Genomic DNA, 16,393 nt, shown 5'->3' on the forward strand with positions numbered 1-16,393 from the left:
TCACGGTGGATAAGCTTTTTGATGTGCTGTTGCAATCGGCTTGCCAGTATTTTATTGAGGATTTCTGCATCTATGTTCATCATGGATATTGGCCTGAAGTTTTCTTTTCTTGTTGAGTCTCTGCTGGGTTTTGGTATCAGGATGATGGTGGTCTCATAAAATGATTTGGGAAGGATTCCCTCTTTTTGGATTATTTGGAATAATTTCAGCAGGAATGGCACAAGTTCCTCTTTGTATGTCTGGTAGAATTTGGCTGTGAACCCATCTGGATCTGGGCTTTTTTTGGGTGGTAGGCTGTTAATTGCTGCCTCAACTTCAGACCTTGTTATTGGTCTATTCAGGGTTTCGACTTCTTCATGGTTTAGGCTTGGGAGGATGCAGTGTCCAGGAATTTATCCATTTCCTCCAGGTTTACTAGTTTATGTGCATAGAGTTGTTTGTAATAATCTCTGATGATGGTTTGGATTTCTGTGGAATCTGCAACAGCCCTTTATGCTAAAAACCCTCAATAAACTAGGTATTGATGGAACGTATCTCAAAATAATAAAAGCTATTTACGACAAACCAACAGCCAATATCATACTGAATGGGCAAAAAATGGAAGCATTCCCTTTGAAATCGGGCACTAGACAAGGATGCCCTCTCTCACCACTCCTATTCAATATAGTACTGGAAGTTCTACCCAGAGCAATCAGTCAAGAAAAAGAAATAAAGGGTATTCGAAAAGGAAAGAAGGAAGCCAAATTGTCTCTATTTGCAGACAACATGATTGTATATCTAGAAGACCCCATCGTCTCAGCCCAAAATCTCCTGAAACTGATAAGCAACTTTAGCAAAGTCTCAGGAGACAAAATCAATGTGCGAAAATCACAAGCATTCCTATACACCAATAACAGACTTAAAGAGAGCCAAATCAAGAATGAACTGCCATTCACAATTGCTACAAAGAGAATAAAATACCTAGGAATACAACTAACGGCCGGTCACGGTGGCTCACGCCTGTAATCCCAGCACTTTGGGAGGCTGAGGCGGGTGGATCGCGAGGTTAAGAGATCGAGACCATCCTAGTCAACATGGTGAAACCCCATCTCTACTAAAAATATAGAAAATTAGCTGGGCATGGTGGCACATGCCTGTAATCCCAGCTACTCAGGAGGCTGAGGCAGGAGAATTGCCTGAACCCAGGAGGTGGAGGTTGCGGTGAGCCAAGATCGCACCATTGCACTCCAGCCTGGGTAATAAGAGCGAAACTCCATCTCAAAAAAAAAAAAACAACTAACAAGGAATGTAAAGGACCTCTTCAAGGAGAACTACAAACCACTGCTCAATGAAATAAGAGAGGACACAAACAGATGGAGAAACATTCCATGTTCATGGTTAGGAAGAATCAATATCATGAAAATGGCCATACTGCCCAAAGTAATTTACAGATTCAACGCTATCTCCATCAAGCTACCAATGACCTTCTTCACAGAACTGGAAAAAAACACCTTAAACTTCATATGGAACCAAAAGAGAGCCCGCATAGCCAAGTCAACTCTAAACAAAAAGAACAAAGTGGGAGGCATCACACTACTGGACTTCAAACTATACTACAAGGCTACAGTAATCAAAACAGCATGGTACTGGTACCAAAACAGAGATATAGACCAATGGAACAGAACAGAGGCCTGGGAGGCAACACAACATATCTACAACCATCTGATCTTTGACAAACCTGACAAAAACAAGCAATGGGGAAATGATTCCCTGTTTAATAAATGGTGTTGGGAAAACTGGCTAGCAATGTGCAGAAAGCAGAAACTGGACCCCTTCCTTACACCTTACACTAAAATTAACTCCAGATGGATTAAAGACTTAAACATAAGACCTAACACCATAAAAACCATAGAAGAAAATCTAGGCAAAACCATTCAGGACATAGGCGTAGGCAAGGACTTCATGACCAAAACACCAAAAGCATTGGCAACAAAAGCCAAAACAGACAAATGGGACCTAATTAAACTCCACAGCTTCTGCACAGCAAAAGAAACAGTCATTAGAGTGAATTGGCAACCAACAGAATGGGAAAAAATTTTTGCAGTTTACCCATCTGACAAAGGGCTGATATCCAGAATTTACAAAGAACTAAAACAGATTTACAAGAGAAAAACAAACAAACCCATTCAAAAGTAGGCGAAGGATATGAACAGACACTTTACAAAAGAAGACATACATGAGGCCAACAAACATAAGAAAAAATGCTCATCATCACTGGTCATTAGAGAAATGCAAATCAAAACTACATTGAGATACCATCTCACACCAGTTATAATGGCGATCATTAAAAAATCTGGAGACAACAGATGCTGGAGAGGATGTGGAGAAATAGGAACACTTTTACATTGTTGGTGGGAATGTAAATTAGTTCAACCATTGTGGAAGACAGTGTGGCGATTCCTCAAGGACCTAGAAATAGAAATTCCATTTGACCCAGCAATCCCATTACTGGGTATATATCCAAAGGATTATAAATCATTCTACTATAAGGACACATGCACATGAATGTTCATTGCAGCACAGTTTACAATAGCAAAGACCTGGAACCAACCCAAATGCCCATCGATGATAGACTGGATAGGGAAAATGTGGCACATATACACCATGGAATACTATGGAGCCCTCAAAAACGATGAGTTCGTGTCCTTTGTAGGGACATGAGTGAACCTGGAAACCATCATTCTCAGCAAACTGACACAAGAATAGAAAATCAAACACTGCATGTTCTCACTCATAGGTGGGTGTTGAACAATGAGAACACATGGACACAGGGAGGGGAGCACTACACACTGGGGTCTGTTGTGGGGAAATAGGGGAGGGACAGCAGGGGGTGGGGAGTTGGGGAGAGATAGCATGGGGAGAAATGCCAGATATAGGTGAAGGGAAGGAAGGCAGCAAATCACACTACCACGTGTGTACCTATGCAACAATCTTGTATCTTCTTCTCATGTACCCCAAAACCTAAAATGCAATTAAAAAAAAAAAACTACGCCCACAGCCGGGCGCGGTGGCTCGCGCCTGTAATCCCAGCACTTTGGGAGGCTGAGGCGGGCAGATCACGAGGTCAAGAGATCGAGACCATCCTGGCCAACATGGTGAAACCCCATCTCTACTAAAAGTACAAAAAATTAGCCGGGCGTGGTGGTGCGTGCCTGTTGTCCCAGCTACTCGGGAGGCTGAGGCAGGAGAATTGCTTGAAACCGGAAAACGGAAGATGCAGTGAGCCAGGATCGCCCAACTGCACTCCAGTCTGGCGACAGAGTGAGACTCTGTCAAAAAAAAAAAAGAAAAAAAAAAACTACACCCACAAAGAATGGCAGTCACACATACAAAGGCTCTGGAGTGATTTAAGAGTTGAGCTTGTTAAAGGATGGGGGAGATGATTTATATGTCTGACTGTAATGCATGCATGAGAACAGTCTTCAAGAAGACACACAGAGACAAACGGGGCAGAGTCATACACGATCACATGATAAGGAATTTGCAGATTATTCTGAATGAAAATTCAGAATATGGGAGTGAAACGTGATCTGAAAGAAGGGATTGATAGGAGAGCAAGATGAGAGCAAGGAGAAGAGGTAAGAGGCAGTATGATACTCCCAGCAAAAGATAAGGTAGGCAGATCTGGGTGATGTCAGTGGTAATGGAGAGCTGTGGTCGTATGAAAAATGAATTTTGCCCAGGTGCTGGGGCTCACACCTGTAATCCTAGCACTTTGGAGGGCTGAGGTGGCAGGACTGCTTGAGCCCAGGAGTTTGAGACCAGCCTGGGAAACATAGCAACAACCTGTCTCTACAAAAAAATTTTTAAAACATTAGCCAGGCATGGTGGCTGGAACCTGTAGTCTCAGCTACTTGGGAGGCTGAGATAGGAGCATCACTTGAGCTCAGGAAGTAAAGGCTTCAGTGAGCTATGACTGTACCACGTACTCTAGCCTAGGTCACAGAGCAAGAATCTATCTCCTACCACCCACATAAAAACAGTTGTGGAGGCAGAATCAATGTGATTTGCCTCAATGATAGAAATTGGGGAGTAAGAAAGTAGGATTCAAATACAATTCCCAGTTATAACAGGAACTACATTTTCAAGTGCAGACATCAAGTGAGCATTTAAATACTGAACAAAGTTTGGGCTCAGAGGAGAGGGCTGGACTACAGTAATAAATCTGGAAGCCATCAGTAAAAAAAAAAAAAAATTTCTTTTTTGAGACGGAGTCTTGCTCTGTGACCTTGGGAAATAATGTAACCTTTTTTTTTTTCTTCAGTCTCACTTTGTCACCCAAACTAGAGTGCAGTGGTACGATCTAGGCTTACTGCAACCTCAATTTCCCAGGTCAAGTGATTCTCCGGTCTTGGTCTCCCAAGTAGATTACAGGTGCACCCCACCACACCTGGCTAATTTTTGTATTTTTAGTAGAGACAGAGTTTCACCATGTTGGCCAGGCTGATCTCGAACTCCTGACCTCAGGTGATCCGCCCACCTTAGCCTCTGAAAGTGCTGGAATTACAGGCATGAACCACCACACCCAGCCCATAATTTAACCTTTCTATACCTCAGTTTTCTCATCTATAAAATGGAGGAAACACTGGTATGTACTTCACCCAGTTACTGTGAAGCTAACATGTGATCACCTAGGAGAAGCAGTGAGAGTAGTGCTGTTACCCAGGAAGAGCTCAATAAACTTTCACTTCTAAGGAAATTCATTAAGGAGCTACTGAGACAAACTAGACAGTGCAATGTAAACATACCATATTATATACACCATATTCCAACCTTAAAGTAACAAGCCAATGACATCCTTAGAGTTGACACGTCCCAGCCAGGTATTCAATTTGTATAAATATTTTATGCAGATCATATGTCAAGCAAAATCCTTTACCTGGTCAGAGAAGTCTGAATATACTATTACATTAAATCATAATTAATCTGTTCTTCATTTTACAGGAGGATACATCCAAGTAACTGCATGTTGGCTTGGTTCAGATACGCCAACAAAGTCTAAAGGAAATGGGACTCTAAAACTACCAGTCAGATGTTTTTAAACACACAGAAGCTGTGAGTTTTTTTTTAAGTAAATAAAATTGTTTGCAATAATTATTTAGGCTGGCCATAATCTTATTCACTAAATTGTCCAACTCTTACTTCTTTTTGCATGATTTTCTTAGTAGCCGGTATCCTAAGCATGCTGATATTTCTCTGACTTGTATCTTTTACTTATGAGGTAAATAATACACCAGATACTCTAGAAAATTCATGGAAATCATCACCGAGCAATTAATTTACTTATTCCAAACAGAGAAAAGGGCATGTGAACAGCGTCTGCCTTATTGAATGCTGTTATTTCTCAGGCTGCTAATAAAGCTTTGATTTTTTTCAAAAACTATCATAACTTTAAATTAGGATATACAGGTTGAGAATCACTTATCCAAAATACTTGGGAACAGAAGTGTTTTAGATTTTGAATTTTTTTTTTCAGATTTCAGAATATTTGGATATACATAATGAGGTATCTTAAGGATGAGACCCAAGTCTAAGTATGAAATTCATTCATGTTTCTGGCCGGGTGCGGTGGCTCATACTTGTAATCCCAGCACTTTGGGAGGCCCAGGCGGGTGGATTACTGGAGGTCAGGAGTTTGAGACCAGCCTGGCCAACACGGTGAAACCCCATCTCTACTAAAAATACAAACATGAGCTGGGCTTGGTGGCGCACTCCTGCAATCCCAGCTACTTGGGAGGCTGAGGCAGAAGAATCACTTGAACCCAAGAGGCAGAGGCGTAGTGAGCTGAGATGGTGGGCACCACTGCACAACAAAACTTCATTTATGTTTCTATACACTTTATACACATAGCCTCAAAGTAATTTTATACAATACTTTTAATAATTTTGTGTGTTCTGACTGTGATCCGTCACATGAAATCTGGTGAAGAATTTTCCACCTGTAGTGTCATGCTGATGCTCAAAACATTTCTGATTTTAGAGCACTTTGGACATCAGAATTTAGGTTATCTATATTCCCCTCAAAATGAACTGTTTATTCCACCTGCAGAACTTAAAACTTTTGGCTGAAAGGCAAAGTTTTCATTCAACATTTGCATGGTCTTATGATGCCCAGCAGAATGTCTATCTCAGGAAAAGGATATGCAAATCACTAAGCTAGACGATGAAGAGCTTCTTTAAAAAATTCCAGAGTCAAATATTATTTCTCCTCACATTCAACTTGAACTTTCAAGCCTAAGAAAGACTGCAAAAATAACCAGGGGAACAGAAATGGTCATACAACAACCACATGAACCAAATAGCACAGGGTTTCTGAAACTGTGGTCACCAGGCCAGTAGTTTGAGCATCACCAGGGAACTTGTTAGAATCAGAAATTAAGGGAAGGGTCCAGCGGTCTCTTTTAACAACCCTCTAGGTGATTTTGACACACACACTGAAGATAGAATCTCTGGTTTCTGACAATCAAGCTCTGACACTGAACAGCTTCAAGCTTCAGCTTAGGGCTCCTATCACAACACGCTCCCTTGAGGCTGGGAGTCTCTGGGCTGTTTGTACCTTCCCCCAGATACTGCAGTCAAGATTCTACCACAGAGCCAAGGCAAATTAACCTCCACCTCAGACTACAGGGAGAATAGAGAATAAAAAATGATTAGGAAAAAAAAAAAGATGGATCTATCTGTCCATAGAACAAACTTCTCAGAAAGCAGAGAGAGGTACAATCTTCCAGGTTTCAATTTCTCTGGTATTCTCACTAGTATATTTCCAAAGCTACTAACCATCAACTTAGAAAAAGAACTCAAGAATGACCTTCTAAAAATATATTAACAAAAAACTGGTTACCAGTTATTTTTAAATAACAAAATAAAGCTCATATAGTAATAAACATTTTTAAGAGAACTGAGTTAGAGAAAAATGGCATTAAATTCCTTTTTTTAATTTTAAAAACATAATTTATAAACTCTTTAAAATCATTATTGCATGCTTCAGTAAATATATACACAAACACAACCAATGAACATTATAACAATCATGTTTTTATCTTTTAAATGATTGTTCATCCTATAATTATGAAATATAATGATGCCTCAAAACTCACATGCACATGTTAACTAACCTTTTAGTCTCATATTTACAATGAAAACTGCTTAATTTTTTATTGTGGCAATATATGTATAACAAAATAATTTAACAGAAAAATTGGGGTAGTGCCATATAGACTCTTTTTGAAAGTAGATAAATATTTACAGAGTATTATTGACCTATCCTAGACCTCTGGGAGACAATCAGATGTTCTTAGTTCCCCAATCAGTTTAAGTCTGTAACTCACTTCATGCCAGTGGAATTAAGCCTCTTTCCTAGTTCAAATATTCAAGTTTAGCTGAAAAGTGCTAAGCCTGACATTCCTCCTGCATAAGACTACATAGACCTGATAGCGGAAGAGGGTTGAGTGAGGACCATGATATGAAATACCAAGTATTAGTGACCTGTCCTGCAATATCAAGTATTTATTAGTGACCTATCCTAATACTTGATTTTGAATACATGAATAACTTGATAGAGACAGATCTGCGTTGGCATATTTTTGACCCCCATCTGCATTTCTCTTTGCACCTGGGAGGAACAGTGGTGTGTCGAGCCATTCTGGTTGAATGCTTCTCCTGACACACATCCTTAAGTTGAACTCTGACCCACCAGGGAGGTATGGAACCAAGAGGGGGCATATCACTGTGGCAATTCCCCACAATAGGCTCAAGTACAGCACTCCCAGCTCTGAGGTCAAATGTAGATCCAACTTGAATATGTGAGTAGATATTCCTAAAAATATTATCATTTTATGTTAGTACCCACAATCCTCCAACTCAGGGGCTCCGCATGAACACAAACTTTGCCATAGTGACCGTATATTCCAGTTTGTCCTGAACGGTCCAGGTTTATTACTCACAGTACTTGTGTAATTATTAGTGGTGCCCCTTTTGACAAAATTGTCCCAGATAAAACAATAAAGTATATCGTCATCCAATAGATAGGGCCATTGCAGAAAAGGAATAGGGATGAGAAACAAGCCAGAGGCGAATATGTTAGGGGATGTTTGCAGTCTACTGCTCCAGGCTGCCTTTGTAGGCTTTGTATACCTTGTCAAGGACTGAGGGAAACACTTAGGAGACTCTCTTAACAATGATCTTAAGTCCAAATAAATAATTCTCCACTTCAAATGTAGAACTCAGAACAAAGCAAACAGCAGGTCTTCCTTCTGATTTGAAGGGTACCCAGAACTATCCACAGCCAACTCTGCATGAAGCATGCTGCTGGATGATACTATGTTAAACTGGCCCCTTTAACATGTCCAGCTGCAGAATCAACGCTTCTGGGAATTCTTCTGGTAAATTCTACAAAAACGATGGTCCCAACTTTCCCTACTATGAGAGCAGTATCAAATGAAGCCGAATGCTCTAAAGGAAATATGGCAAACAGCACACAGTGTCAATGACCGCACTTGTCCACTCAACAAATATTTACACCAAAGATCAAAAGTGGCAGCTCATGGGTCTCTGAAGCAATCTCTCAGATGTGCATTGTTTGGCCCAGATAAGATTCTTTATTAAATGTTTATGATATTTGCCAATACTTTAAAATGTGGGGTCATACATAAAATATCTTTAGATGTGAGCATACAAATATTATTGGACAAGTGTATTTATAACATAAAATATTGCAAACCACCCAGACTTACAAAACTAGAAGGTTACTGAAACTTTCATTGAAGTTAGAGGGATGATGTTATTCTGGCCAGGTGCGGTGGCACACACCTGTAATACCAGCACTTTGGGAGGCCAAGACGGCAGGATCACCTGAGGTCAGGAGTTGGAGACTAGCCTGGCTAACATGGAGAAACCCCGTCTCTAATAAAAATACAAAAAAATTAGCCAGGCACGGTGGTGCGCACCTGTAATCCCAGCCACTGGGAAGTCTGAGTCAGGAGAATCGTTTGAACCTGTGAGAAGGAGGTTGCAGTGAGCTGAGATCTCGCCATTGCACTCCAGCCTGGGCAACAAGAGCAAAACTCCGTCTCAAAAAGAAAAAAAAAAAGAAGAAAAGAAAAGAAAGAAAAAAAGAAATCCGATTTCTACTTTCTCTTGGGAAATCAACAGCTCTAGAAATGCTAGGCTTGTATTCCATTCATGCAATTTCCAACTGGAGATAAGTAGCATCCTGAGAAAGGACACTCACTATCCAGTCCTCAATGGTCCTCACTCAACCCTCTGCCTCGTCATTTGAGTTTGCAACCACTGATTAATGGCTGGAGATGTTCCCTAGAGACACTACATCTGGCCCTTCAAATTAATAATCCTCTGCCAGGGAATCTCTTGGTTAAGAGCAAATAGTAATTCATATCTTTAGACCAAACACTCATCTGGGAAATGGCAACAAACAGGAAAGTTAAAGGTTTTCTTGAACTTTTATCATAAAGTCATATGGCTTCCACTGCTCCCACTGAACAAAAAGGGGGAAAGGAGCCTAATCATATTGATATTTATATAGTTCAGCCTCTAATGCTTAAATATATAATGGCAGAAAATTAAGGAATGTTTACAATTGACTTCCTACCAATGAGACCAGGAGGAACTCAACAGCTGTTGAGAACTCAAGGTGCCATGACCAGCAATGGATTAGCAACAATGTGTCAGGCATCAGATGTGGCATGGGAAGCAATAACTTGAACATAAACCCCTAAGAGTCATGAAAAGTTCCTTAAAGTCCTGGAAAAATGCAACTGGCTCCTCTTTACCACCAGCACCAGAAAAATTTAATACAATAAAGATGTAATAGCTTTCAGAAACTTTCCAATTTTAACATGTGAAAGCTAAAAATAAGTTTTGAACAAATGATCACAAAATGAAATTCATTAAATCGTGGTTAGAATCTTGAAATAATTTGTAGCACGATATTTTGCCATAAACATAACAGTGATCAGAAGTTAAAATTGTTCTCTTCACATTAGGAGTTCTGATTATTGGTTGCCTGTAATCCCAGCTACTCAGGAGGCTGAGGCATGAGAATCACTTGAACCTGGGAGGTGGAGTTTGCAGTGAGCCGAGATCGTGCCACTGCACTCCAGCCTGGGGACAAAGCGAGACTCCCCCGCCCCCAAGAAAAAGAAGATAGTTAACTATTTAACAAAGTAACTAATGAAATCTAAGGCAGTGAACTATTATTTTTTTCAATTCAACTACAAGTCTTTTGTGAAAACTATTAAACTAAATTTTTCAATTACAGACAGAAGGATTGTGAAATAAAGAATCAAAGCCTTATTTATAGGATGTTTTTCTCATCTGACTACTATTAATTTCCCAGCTACCAAAAGAAAGCCACATGGCGCAACCTGAGACTTTATTTATATTTAGACAACACTGTTTTTCCAAAGAAACTAAAGTACTGTGTAAGCATTAACTAGCCATTTTTAAAAGAGCATTTTGGAAGCTTTTGATATGGGGGGGGACTCATTACAAATTAAAGGGAGAAAAGCCTGCAAAGGCACAATCACTGCATAGTCAAGTTTTCCTCTCCCTGTTCCATAAGGACCATATCTGTTTTTAAGGAAGTAAGAGTTTACTATTTGATAATTCGACTTAGAAGACGCTGAAAAAAATATTAAAAACAAAAGGGAAACATCATTTTAAAAAATATTAGCAACGTCTTCTACTACACTAACTCCAACACCTGTGTTAAAAACTGCAAAAAAAGAAAAAAAAAAAGGGATTCTTTCCATTCAATATCCAAATGTAGAATCCTACTTTGGAGACAATTTGACAATGTCCAGTAACTTTTCCTAAGTCCGGCTCCGAAATCGCCTCCCTGACTGTAGACCTGCAGGTGCTGCTGTGACGATGACGCGACCAGCCAAACCGGTTAAGTATTTGACCGCGATTGAGAACTAGTGAGGACCTCTAAAAACCCAACCTTCTCCTGCGTTCACGCACACGCGCGCGCTCGTACACACACTGCAAGCAAGTCATCTCCGGTCACACTCAAGACGCCGCCGTCCTCCCGGGACGCGCGCTCCTCCACGCGTGCTCCTTGGACGCGCCAGCTCCTCCTCCATCCCGGGACCGCTATCCTTCTCCCTCCGGTCCCTGCAGCCGGCCAGCCGCTCCCGCAGCTCGCCTAGCCCCTGAACGCTTTCTCTCCCACTCCCAAGGTCAGGGAAAAGGGACAAGCCGGCGCTCGAGCGCGCCACGTGGAGCGCGCGCTCCAGCAGCCAAACCTCAGTCGGTCCGTAAAGTGGGGTCCCCGCCCCTCCCGCCCTGCTCCCCGATCCCCTAGGGCCGAGCCCGCCCCCCGCGCCTCCGAGCCCGGGTCTTGCCTGGTTGGGGTCTGTAGCGCGGAAAACGTGACAGGCCATCTGCGACTCCGGGTCGTCGGGCTGCGCCTTGATCAGGTAGGCAAAGTAGGTGAGGTCGTGGCTGTTGTGGATGAAGCGCGAGATGTGCTGCGCCTTATGCTCGAAGATGAACACGGCCGGGTTGGGCTGCGCGGCCGACGGACTGGTGCCCCCCGAGGCCCCGGCGCCTGGCGCGGGGACGCAACGCAGGAAGGGCGCGCTGAGCACCAGGATCACCTCGCGGGCCGCGGGGCCCCCGCAGCCGCCCGCCTCGGGCTTCTGGCTGCGCCTGCGGATCTCGGCCATGAGCCAGGGCAGCATGGGCAGCGTGGTCCTGCGGTCCAGGCACGACCCCCCCACGTACCACAGCCGGAACCGCTTGTCGCCAGGCTTCCCGGGGCCGGGCTGAGCTGGGACGCTCGGCTCGGGCTCCAGGGGGTGCGGGAATGGCTCATCCTGAATGCAGCTGGGCGGCTCCATAACTCAAGGCTTGCCAGGGCACGGCGGAGCCCGACCGGACGCACCGCGCCCCCTACTCCCGCGCAGAAGGCGCCGCCGAAACTGTGCCAACTGCCGCACCCGGCCCCCGCGCCCTCCTGGGAGCGGCGCGACCCCGAACTCCGTGCTTCAGCGGCCCTGCCCCATGCGGCACTTCCAGGGGCGCGGCTCGGAGGCTCCGGTGGCGGGCACCGAGGTGAGCGCCCGGCAGCCGGACCGGCAGGCGGGGGCGGGTTAAACGGACATCATCCTCCTCGGGCTGACGTCTCGGGCAGGACCTCCCCTTCCTCCGTCGCGGGTATGCAGGGTCAGAGGTCCTCGCCGAGGGTCCCCGCGGCCGCCGGCCCCAGCGCTGCCGCCCCGCTGCGGCCGCCGCGCTCTCCTCAGGCAGGCACTGGGTGGCTGGGCGGGGAATGGGGCTGTGGGCGGGAGGGGGTGACTTGGGGCGGAGCTGACTCCTACCAGGGTGACCGGCTGTCACCTGGAAGGTCGGGACTGCCGGACTGCGGCGCGGTCCGTCCTCGGGAAAGGCCTCAGACAACTACTCCAGTGGAAAATAACAAAAACAAAACGTGGCCTCGCGGGGGCCGCTCCTCCTCCCGCCGCCGCTGCAGCCCAGCTCGCTGCTCCTCCTCCTGCCGTTCCCGTCCCTCCCTCGCTCTTTCCTTCCTTCCTTCCAGGCTGCTTCTCTAATCCGGCTGCTACCCCGCCTCCCGTCCGGCGGGCGGAGAGCGTCGCCTGCAAACGCTTATCTGGGAGGCCGCCTCTCCGCCTCTTCCTCCGACCCCCGCCCCTGGGGCCGCAGCCCACAGCCTGGCGCGGGCACTGCCCGGACCAGCTTGGCCTCTCCTGGGTCGCCGCGATCTCCGTCTTCTCCCGGCGTCTCTGCTGCCCCCTACAGAGGGGGCCACTCGCAATGGAGAACTGGGATTTTTTTTTTTTTTAAACAGTATTTGCTTGGTTTCAGTTCCTCCTAAAGCCTACACAGTAATTTCTGAATTCTGTTTCCTAACAATTTCAAAAAACGCCCGTGTTTTAAATCACAACATCATAAATTCCAGTTCCAAATTTCACTTTAAAACATGGTATTGACAACTTGAATCTTCCTAGTTCTTAAAGCAGCCAACTTCTTAAAACATGGAAAAGTCATATTTTATTTTACATCCCCAGTCGAGAGCTAATGTAGAGATTTATTGTTCTTTTATATATATATGGTAATACATATTTCCAAAGAACTAGACAAAGGTTTGGAATAATTTGATCATTGTAATTTTAAAACAGGTAGACAAGTATTTTCTCTTTTTACTCTTACTGAATGATAATTAAGAATTGGGTAAGAGGTAAAGACAAAATAAATAGGAAAGACACACAAGTTCCTGACTTTCTCCAAAGTGCTTACAAGAAGAATGAAAATTCAGATTTCTTGTTGTTTAGTTTAATGAGTTCTCACTTTCTGTAAAACCCTCGGACCATTTTTTCCCTTGTATTTATTTAAGATCAATATGACCAACTGCCATTATTCCTATGCTGAATTTCTGGTTGCACACTGACGGCTGTCTTATTAATAGGCATCTAAGTTCCAAGATGGAGACATTACTAATTGATTAGGTCAAGTCATTTGGTTCAACCACTTAAAAAAACCCTTGTTCAAAAAGACCCATGTCTTCAAAGAAGCAATGAAAAGTTCTTGGAAGGTAGACTGATACTTTCTAGAACTTTACCAAAAACTTTCTTACCCAGATACCATTTCCTTAGACTACACATCTGAGACATATAAAAGAAAGGAATAAAGTTATAAAGAAAGCATGGAAGTCCTGTAGATTCTACAAAATCAACCAGCTTGGGAGCTAGGATTGAATTAATAGCTCTAGCAAGCCAGTTCCTACTGTCATAATAAAGTGAAGTAACAAAGAACGCCCTTTCACCGATTGACAGAAAAACAGAATTGCCTTTTATTACGTGACATGCTAAGTATGATGGCTTTCTGCTTGGGAATGCCCCTCATTCTTTCTATTGTTATTGTTATGTTTATCTTACTGCATGCTGATGAGCATTTTTACTGTCTGACCCTCTCTGCATCCTCATACCTGGGCAGATAGTCCTTTTTTGCCCTCCTTGAAGTTAGCCACAGTCATATGACTTGTTTTGACAGTGCAGTGTGAACAGAACTGACTTGGGTAGAAGTATTTAATTGCCAGTAGTCGAGGCTCCTGCCCACTCTTCTTTCTGGTGGTCATAATGGAGACATGTCCGTGTAGAGGTGCCTTTTGACCAAAGTAGCCCCATAGGCTGAGCCAACACATGTCAGACAGCTGTCCTGGAGAATCTCCCAGCCTGCAGCGGACTCCTCAGGAGTAAGAAACAAATTTTTGTTCCACTAAGCCACTGAGATTGTGGGTTGTTTTCTACTGTGTTAATAATCTATCTTATCCTGAAAATAAAGTTGTTATACCCTAGCACTTAATGTTTTATATAAATTGTTTTGTAATCATTCATACATTTATTTGACTCAGTACACATAACGAATTGGATGGTAAGCTATTAGTTTCTTACCGCCTTCTTAAAATATGGAAAAACTATACCTAAGAAGCTATTAGTTTCTTATCACTTACAGAGCTTTACAAAATTACCTGCACGTGAAAAGTTCCCGATTATGTATTTGATCACTTAAATTTAGAAAACAATAGTGGGCTGGGCGTGGTGGCTCCACGTCTGTAATCACAGCACTTTGGGAGGCCAAGGCAGGCGATCACTTGAAGTCAGTAGTTAGAGACCAGCCTGACCAACGTGGTGAAACCCCGTCTCTACTAAAAATACAAATAATTAGCCAGGCATGGTGGCAGGTGCCTGTAGTTCCAGCTACTCAGGAGGCCGAGGCAGGAGAATCTCTTAAACCTGGGAGGTGGAGGTTGCAGTGAGCTGAGATCATGCCACTCTACTCCAGCCTGGGAAACAGAGCCAGATTCTGCCTCTAAATAAATGAATATACATTTCCTAAATCCCAGAGCTCAAATCTTTCTAATTATTTTATTTTTGCTCCTCATTTCCCTACTCTCACTTCCACATGGCACATGTTCATGTCTTTATGGGGCTTTACCAGCTTCTTCCTCTCCCTAGTTGCCTTTTCTTCCCACTGCTCTCAACTTGCATTTCTTCATCCTTCTCTATTTGAAGACCCATTCTTCAAGACCCAACTCAGGAGTCATCTCTTCTGTGAAGTTCTTTCTTACTTTGCCAGCCAGAGTTAATGGGCTTCTCTTCTTTGCCCCCTTTTCTATGCATTTCACTATTATAACTCTTATCATTCTTTATAATTTTGGGGTGATTTGTCTGCATTTCCAGCACCACAAGAGCATCTTGAGAGAAGGGATTACTTTTCCTGCACATGTGAGTCAGTGGTTCCTCCGAAGGGATTATTTGTTTGTCTCATACTTTCCTTCAGCAAAAAACATAGTAGCTGACACTTACTAGGTACATGATAAATACTGAATGAATGGATCGAGTTAAAAAAATAGATTAGAATTTAAGAAATTAAAGAGGGATGTTTTGATATCATACAGGGGATATGTCAAATGATTTAATTAGCTACTTTCAGGTTAACCTACTAAATAGATCCATCCACTAATTATAAAATACTAGAAAATAATAGAATGCCTCCCAAAAATTGTAGTGGAGTTCTGGCTGGGGATGACACACAGAACCCAAGCATTTGTGATTAACAGAATGTCAAGATATTCACAGGGTTTTTCCTCATTGTTTCCTGTGACCTTCCCTCAGCTCAGGCAGCAGGGCATTCCATCTTCCCACTTCAGGGAAAGGATGACACAGCAGAACACAGAGAACAAAAGAGTCCATTCTTAGCTTTCAGGCAAAACCCAAGGACCTGGCAAGACGGGCAAAAAATTTAGAATATATTATATGCTCCGAGAGTTGGTTTCTCATGCCCTAGACATTAAAGAAAATTTCCCCAAACTTGGGAGATAGAGGAAAAGAATGGGAATAAGAGATCCCTGTGGATCTCCAGGGAGGGGACCTAGGCTCTATCTCTCTTGATTAAGTCAGAGGAGTGGGACAGAGATCTCGAGAGCGGAAGCTTGTGCTGCCCTTTCTTGCCAGACCTCAGCATTTCCCCCATGCCCATCATGGAGAGGGAGCAGAAGAAGGGGAGGGGCATCTAGGCAGCAGACCTTAAACAGCCTCTGGAAATGCCCTGCATGGCAAAGGGAGCACTGGATATAGTCTCACACAGCCAAGGAAGAGCACAGAAACAAGTCAGAGTCAGTGAACTGAAAAGCCCTTGCAGTCAGAACGAGGACAAGGCAGTGACTATGTTCGCTGATGCACTGGCTACACCTACTAGGACATGCAGCGAAGACTCAGATGGACGGCCCTACAGGAGGTCTAGAAATCATCCCATCCAGCCTCCTAGCCTAAAGCTGAAAGACAGAAGCCTCCAGAAAGAAATTCTCCCTCCC

At 43.5% G+C, this 16,393-nt stretch overlaps 1 protein-coding gene across 3 annotated transcripts in view; it reads right to left on the reverse strand.

The window, feature by feature from the left end:
• TBC1D4 (TBC1 domain family member 4) overlaps window positions 1-12,313 on the reverse strand; it is a 180,997-nt gene extending 168,684 nt beyond the window's left edge. For 2 of the 3 annotated variants that reach the window (XM_012472049.3, XM_012472048.3), the window contains exon 1: window positions 11,403-12,313. In XM_012472049.3, the coding sequence (XP_012327472.2) occupies window positions 11,403-11,900 (498 nt within the window). In that variant the 5' untranslated portion in view covers window positions 11,901-12,313. The remainder of the gene's footprint in view (window positions 1-11,402) is intronic. The other variant, XM_064369131.1, reaches the window with a different exon arrangement.
• Window positions 12,314-16,393: the final 4,080 nt, after the last annotated feature.

The sequence above is a fragment of the Aotus nancymaae genome, unplaced genomic scaffold (genome assembly GCF_030222135.1).
Source record: "Aotus nancymaae isolate 86718 unplaced genomic scaffold, 86718_ANA_hifiasm-v0.15.2.pri h1tg000088l, whole genome shotgun sequence".
NCBI lineage: Eukaryota > Metazoa > Chordata > Mammalia > Primates > Aotidae > Aotus > Aotus nancymaae.